The 7,500-nt window shown below is 44.0% G+C and overlaps 1 protein-coding gene across 40 annotated transcripts in view; it reads right to left on the bottom strand.

The window, feature by feature from the left end:
- The window catches only part of LOC113819561 (titin-like), a 175,818-nt gene that overhangs the window by 94,553 nt on the left and 73,765 nt on the right, over positions 1 to 7,500 (bottom strand). For 36 of the 40 annotated variants that reach the window (XM_070128115.1, XM_070128094.1, XM_070128102.1 and 33 more), the window contains one exon: positions 1 to 6,009. This exon is cut by the window's left edge and continues 2,370 nt beyond it. The exons of the other annotated variants lie outside the window; for them this stretch is intronic. In XM_070128115.1, the coding sequence (XP_069984216.1) occupies positions 1 to 6,009 (6,009 nt within the window). The remainder of the gene's footprint in view (positions 6,010 to 7,500) is intronic. 40 annotated transcript variants of the gene reach the window in all.

Here is a 7,500-nt window from a genome sequence, read left to right on the forward strand (position 1 = left end):
TGTCTTCTTCTTCCTCTGGCTTTGGACGACCTTTTCCAAGTTTCAATTTCCTCTCCTCTTCAGGCTCAGGTTTGCCCTTTGGTTTGCGCTCATATTTGCCCTTCTCTGGTTCCTTTTCTTCCCTTTCTTTCTCGGGTGGGATGTACTTTTCATATTTCTCCAACTCGACCGGTTCTTTATCAGGAATTTCCTCAGGTTCATATGTTTCGTACTCCGGCAAAGGACTCCATTGGCGCTTCTCTCTCTCAGGTTCAATAATCTCTGGTGTTTCCACATGATCAAGATCAACTGACTCAAGCTTTACCTCTTCTGGAACAAAAACATTTTGTGTCGTTTTCTTCAGCTGGACTTTCGGAATAGAAAACTCTTCAGGAGGCTCATACAATTTCTTTAATTGCTTCTTTGGTTTTAATTTTGGCTTCTCTGGTTCTGATACTTCTTTCTCTGGCTCTTTCTGAGGTGTTTTGGCCCCTTCCTCTGGTTCTTCCACCACTTTCTCAGGTCTCTCTTCTGGTTTAGAGACATCTTTTGGCACTTTCTGCTTTTTAAGCTTTGTAATAGGCTCAGTGGGTGGCTTTTCTGGCTCTGGAACTTCGGGCTCATATGGTTTACCAAGTTTGGGTTTGGGACTTGGTTTTGGTTCTTCTGGTTTATCCTTCTTGAAAGGTTTTAAAACTATCTCTTCTTTTTCTTCCTCTTTGGGAGGAATTCTCTTTCTTCTCCATGAAGGTGCTTCAGGTTCTTCCTCTTTCTCTGGCTTTGTCTTTTCTTTCTTTGGTTTTCTGGCTGGTTCCTCTTCTGGTTGAGGTGCCTCCGCTGGCTTTGTAGGGACTGGCTTTTCCTCCGGTTCCTTCTCCCTTTCTGGTTTCTCATAAGGTTCCAAGGGTGGTCTCTCAGGTTCAGGAATCTCAGGCTCGTATGGTTTTCCTGGTTTCCGTTTTGGAGTAGGCTTCGGTTCTGTGGGCTTCTCCTTTTTGAAGGGCTTCAGAACCACCTCTTCCTTGTCGTCCTTTGGAGGAGGAAGTCTCTTTCCTCTCCAGGAAGGAACTTCAGGTTCCTCCTCTTTCTTTTCAGGTTTCGTTCGCTCTTTCTTGGCCTTTGGCTCTTCCTCTGATGGTTTCTCCTCTTCCTTTGGTTTAGGAGCCTCTGGCTCAGATGGAACACGTTCTTTTGGTTTGGGCTCAGGCTTCGATGGTTCCTCCAGTTTCACTTTTTCCTTCTCAGGAATTTCTGGCTTGGTTCGCTCGAACGGTTCCAGTTCCACTGGTTCACGTTCGGGAAGATCTTTAGGAGGTCTCTTTCCGGGTTTAAGAGGAGCCTTCTCCTTCTCTTCGGGTTCTGGTTTCTTTTTGGGAATGGGTTTCAACTGAGGTTTCTCAGTCTCTTCCTCCTCTTTCGGCAAGCGTCTGGCAGGCTTAAACTTAATTTTGTCTTCTTCTTCCTCTGGCTTTGGACGACCTTTTCCAAGTTTCAATTTCCTCTCCTCTTCAGGCTCAGGTTTGCCCTTTGGTTTGCGCTCATATTTGCCCTTCTCTGGTTCCTTTTCTTCCCTTTCTTTCTCGGGTGGGATGTACTTTTCATATTTCTCCAACTCGACCGGTTCTTTATCAGGAATTTCCTCAGGTTCATATGTTTCGTACTCCGGCAAAGGACTCCATTGGCGCTTCTCTCTCTCAGGTTCAATAATCTCTGGTGTTTCCATATGATCAAGATCAACTGACTCAAGCTTTACCTCTTCTGGAACAAAAACATTTTGTGTCGTTTTCTTTAGCTGAACTTTCGGAATGGTAAATTCCTCTGGTGCCTGGCTGAGTTTTAGTGGTTTCCGTTTTGGCTTCAAATTTCCTTTTTCAGGTTCAAAAACTTCTTTCAGATCTTTCTCTGGCATTTCAGAGATTCTATCATATTCTTCTACAATATCCTCAGGTCTCTCTTCTTCTGGTTTAGAGACATCTTTTGGCACTTTCTGCTTTTTAAGCTTTGTAATAGGCTCAGTGGGTGGCTTTTCTGGCTCTGGAATTTCGGGCTCATATGGTTTACCAAGTTTGGGTTTGGGACTTGGTTTTGGTTCTTCTGGTTTATCCTTCTTGAAAGGTTTTAAAACTATCTCTTCTTTTTCTTCCTCTTTGGGAGGAATTCTCTTTCTTCTCCATGAAGGTGCTTCAGGTTCTTCCTCTTTCTCTGGCTTTGTCTTTTCTTTCTTTGGCTTTCTGGCTGGTTCCTCTTCTGGTTGAGGTGCCTCCGCTGGCTTTGTAGGGACTGGCTTTTCCTCCGGTTCCTTCTCCCTTTCTGGTTTCTCATAAGGTTCCAAGGGTGGTCTCTCAGGTTCTGGAATCTCAGGCTCGTATGGTTTTCCTGGTTTCCGTTTTGGAGTAGGCTTCGGTTCTGTGGGCTTCTCCTTTTTGAAGGGCTTCAGAACCACCTCTTCCTTGTCGTCCTTTGGAGGAGGAAGTCTCTTTCCTCTCCAGGAAGGAACTTCAGGTTCCTCCTCTTTCTTTTCAGGTTTCGTTCGCTCTTTCTTGGCCTTTGGCTCTTCCTCTGATGGTTTCTCCTCTTCCTTTGGTTTAGGAGCCTCTGGCTCAGATGGAACACGTTCTTTTGGCTTGGGCTCAGGCTTCGATGGTTCCTCCAGTTTCACTTTTTCCTTCTCGGGAATTTCTGGCTTGGTTCGCTCGAACGGTTCCAGTTCCACTGGTTCACGTTCGGGAAGATCTTTAGGAGGTCTCTTTCCGGGTTTAAGAGGAGCCTTCTCCTTCTCTTCGGGTTCTGGTTTCTTTTTGGGAATGGGTTTCAACTGAGGTTTCTCAGTCTCTTCCTCCTCTTTCGGCAAGCGTCTGGCAGGCTTAAACTTAATTTTGTCTTCTTCTTCTTCCTCTGGCTTTGGACGACCTTTTCCAAGTTTTAATTTCCTCTCCTCTTCAGGCTCGGGTTTATCCTTTGGAATGCGCTTGTATTTATCCTTTCCTGGCTCCTTTCCGTCCTTCTTTTTCTCTGGAGATACATACTTCTCATACTCTTCCAGCTCAACAGGTTCTTTATCAGGAATTTCCTCGGGTTCATAAGTGTCATACTCCGGCAAAGGACTCCATTGGCGCTTCTCTCTCTCAGGTTCAATCACTTCGGGTGTTTCAACATGATCAAGCTGGACATCTTCGAGCTTCACTTCCTCTGGTGCAAACACATTCTGTTTAGTCTTTCGAAGGGGAATTTTAGGAATCACAAATTCTTCTTTCGGCGGTGCTTCTCTCTGCTGACGTCTTGCCGGCTTTAGCTGTACTTTGCCAGGTTCTGCTGGTTTCTCTTTATCAGGCAAATGTACTTCTTTTTCTTGTTTATCCTGGGGCTGTTGGAATCCCTCAGGTATCTTCTCTTTTTCTGGCTTACCATAAGGTTCAAGAGGAGTTTCATCAGGTTCAGGAATTTCAGGTTGATAAGGTTTACCGGGTGTATATTTTGGAGATGGCTTTGGCTCTTTTGGTTTGTCCTTTTTGAAAGGTTTTAATACAACTTCCTCTTTTTCTTCTTCTTTTGGAGGAACTCTTTTTACTCTCCATGGTGGGACATCTGCAGGTTCGTCCTTCTTTTCGGGTTTATCTTTATCTTTCCTAGATTTTACTTCTTCTTTTGGCTCAGCAATTTTGTAATCAGATGGTTTAGCCTCAGGTTTTGTTGGGGCCGAGTCTTTCTGATATGGTGGGAACTTGTGCGGCTTTCCCAGTTTCACGTCTTCCTTGTCTGGTATTTCTGTTTGGGTTCTTTCAAAAGGTTCAAGCTCTACTGGCTCCCGTTCTGGAAGTTCTTTGGAGGGTCTCTTTCCAGGTTTCAGAGATGTTTTCTCCTTTTCCTCTGGTTCCATCTTCTTCTTCGGTATTGGTTTCAATTGAGGCATTTCCGTTTCTTCCTCTGGGGGCTTTGGTAGACGTTTTCCAGGTTTCATTTTAATGAGCTCCTCTTCCTCCTCTGGCTTTTTCTTGCCCTTTCCAAGCTTCAATTTCTTTTGCTCCTCAGTCTCAAATTTATCCTTTGGTTTCCTTTCATATCTGTCTTTCTCTTGCTCTCTGCCTTCGTCTGTCTTTGTTGGATAATCATCCTTCTCATACTTATCAAGATTAACAGGAATTCCATCTGGTATTTCTTCAGGAGCATAAGGTTCTTGGTCGGGCAATGGACTCCATTCTCGTCTTTCTCTTGCAGCTTTAGGTTTCTGTTTCTTTTCAACATGATCAAGATCGACTGATTCCAGCTTTACTTCTTCGGGTACAAATTTTTTGGGAACAGTCTTTCTGAGTGTTACTTGAGGTATTGAGAATTCCTCCTTTGGTTTTTCAAATGGAATCCTTCTACCTGGTTTTCGTTGCGTCGGCTTCTCCTCATCTGTGGGGAATGCACTTGTTTCTCCTTGACTTGGCATAGGCCTCTTATCTTTAAGGGGTTCTTTGTCAGTAGTGTCTGCTTCATGTGGCTCAGTGCTGGATTTTTCAGGCTGAGTAAAGTCTGATGACATGGGTTCATATGGCTGACGATGTTGCTCCTTTTTCTCAGGTTTCTGCTTCTCAAATGGTTTCAGAACTACCTCCTCCTTCTCCTGCTCTTTTGGCACAATCCTCTTCCTTCGCCAAGAAGGCACTTCTGGCTCCTCATCTTGTTCCTCTGTTGTTTTTCTGTCGCCTCTTGCCTTTGGTTGAATTTCATCTTTCGTTTTTTCTAAATCATTGATGATGGGTGTTGTGGTTTCTGTGTGTTGTTCTCCCTTTAGTTTCGGTCTTGGTTTGACAGGTCTACCCCATCTATCTAGTTGTACAGGTTCATCCTTGATTTCACTGGGGCGATACCTTTCTATGTCTTCGGTGGACTCATGCTTCTCTTTATCAGGTCCAGCCATGCTTTGTTTTTCCACAGGCTTCAGATCTACCTTCTCCAGCTGATTTTCGTCTGGAACCAATTTTGTTCTGTGCGTTTTCTTCAGCTGAACTGTAGGAAGCACAAACTTTTCTGGCTGTACCTTTTCTTTTGGAAGACGTTTGCCTGGCCTCTTGGGATATTCCTCGTCCTCTTTAATTTCTTCATCTGTTAAAATTCGTTTGTCAGTATCATATTTGGTATCGGATACTGTGTAAGTGTCAAGAGCCTTTCCTTCAACCGGCTTATCTTCTTTTTCCTTTTGGAAAGGTTTCAATGTTACTTCCTCTTTTTCGCCATCCTTATGAGGAATCCTCCTCGCTCTCCATGAAGGAACCTGATCATCCTGAGTATCTTTTTCTTCCTCCCTTGGCTTCCTTTTGGGAACCGGTTTTAACTGAGGCTTCTCACCTTCTTCTTCCTCAGGTTTTGGAAGATGTTTTCTTCGCCCAAGTTGAATCTGTTCTGTGGACTCTTCATCAGGTTTTAGCCGTCGTCTGCCAAAGGATGATTCTTTGCCGTCCTTTAATCCCTTCTTACCTCTTGTTTTACGCTGATATCTCTCCTTTTCTAACTGTACCTTTCCTTTTCTTTTGGTGTCTGTTCTCTGTCTTTCATACTCTTCTCGGTCAATAACTTCAGTCTCTGAAACGCTATCAAACTCATAGAGATCATACTCTGAGTCAGAACTCCAGTCCTCTGTATCTTTCACGCTGTCATCTTTCTTGTGCTTTTCAACGTGTGTCAGTTCAACTCTCTCAAGTTTCATCTCCTCAGGAGACATTTTCTTTGGCTGAGATTTTTTCAATTCGACCTTAGGAATTGTTAGTTTCTCTGGTCCTTTCGGTTCCAACTTTCTGTCAGTTGATTTCTTCAATTTCCGAGCAGCCAATCCTATATCTTCTTTTGGCTTTTCATAAAGCCATGGCGCCTTTTCTCTCTTCTTCCTCTCTAACTCTTCTTCGGTCGTCTGCTTGCCGTCTCCCGGTCGTGCTGGACTTCGGGAGAACCATCTGGCTGGACTTGGAGATACCCATCTATATTTTCTTGACTCTCGCTCATCTCTCCTGCTGGTGCGTTGGATAGAGTCTTCCTCCTCCCTATAAACACCTGGAGAAAATCAATCCCACCTGTAAGCAATACATACACCACATCTGGCACTAAAGGATGCATGAAGGGGTTTGTCATTAGATTGGTACTCAGAGATTTCCTCCGACGCAATGATTTATATATAGCACAGTACTCACAAAATTAAACACTAAAGACAAAGATTTCCAATGACTGGCAATGAGTCATTTCACTTTACAAACGCATGATTCATTCGGGTTACGGTAGGTATGGATGGTGGGCGGAGTAAGAATATTACGTCATCGTCGAGACGCGGCACTCTAAAGCGATTCGTGCTCAGCATAAGGTAAGCGCCAATCAGGGCTCTCCCTCGCCAGTACTACGCTCTCATTGGACGGATGCCATGCGTGGCAACTGTGACGTGGGTGGACTGGCCATTCTCTGTACAGCTATTAGAGCTGCTACAGACGACTGAAGTTTTAGTTTCGTCTCGACATTAGTGTGGTGAACTTCAACATTACAACACTGTGACTCTCTTGAATGGCGACGGTGTTTACCTTCAGTGAATACGAACGCGAGGAAGATTGAAAATTTTCGTTGTCAGTTTCCTGAAGGAAAATGTGCTTGACAAAACTGCCTGAAATACGCATGATAATGACTGTATATATTGCAAGAAGTAATTATTACAGAAAACATTTGACAAGGATAAAGTAAATATAAGAATATTGTTTGAGCAAGGAAAAGTGTATAACAATCATAAGACATTTTAACAGTAACCCCACGATGCATAGACGGTGGAAAGGTGCTGATCATCGTCATACAAAGAAAAGTGCAAAGACTAGAGGAACGAAAAGAGTAGAAAAGATGGTGAAGACGTGCACGGCTTTGTTTACAAAAGGTGCCGCGGCAGCTGGCACCGTCTGCCCGAGCGTTCGAAGTTTAAAGAGACAGGCTAGATTGAGGCGACAGTTTGAAGAACATTCATGAATTACAGCTACAGAGGATTCCTACCTGAATTGTTGTGGCCATATGTTATGACCGTAAATTTATTAAATAGTTAATGACATTCAGGAGTGTCAGAGTTGTCACTGTAGGGTAAATGTCAGTGAGCCAGGTATATGTCAGAGGTAATGTGTTTCTCGATGTGCCTATACTAAGTTAATATAAGAAATTGTGTTTGTAAACTATAGAAGGTTCCGTTTAACGCATTAAGAGGTTTGTGAGTATACGATGAATTCCCTCGCAAGTGCTTAAGTGAGGGTGACGGATGATTCATCTCCTTTCTTAGCTTCCGTGACTCACTAAGGCCGACCCGACACCCAGGCACCCACCGAGGTAGAATTAGTCACTTGCTATATGACCACATTTGGCTTTCCGCCTTCAGTATGGCTTCCTCGCACACACCCTCATGCCCCCATATGGATTTGGCAGCTGTTTCTGTGAGGCTATATCTCTAAGGTGGATGTCTGTGAGCATTGCCAACAGTTTTTCTCCGTAAAACATCCGCGGAGTTCTCTTTTATGTGTGTGGCAC

This window comes from Penaeus vannamei, chromosome 12 (genome assembly GCF_042767895.1).
Source record: "Penaeus vannamei isolate JL-2024 chromosome 12, ASM4276789v1, whole genome shotgun sequence".
Taxonomy (NCBI): domain Eukaryota; kingdom Metazoa; phylum Arthropoda; class Malacostraca; order Decapoda; family Penaeidae; genus Penaeus; species Penaeus vannamei.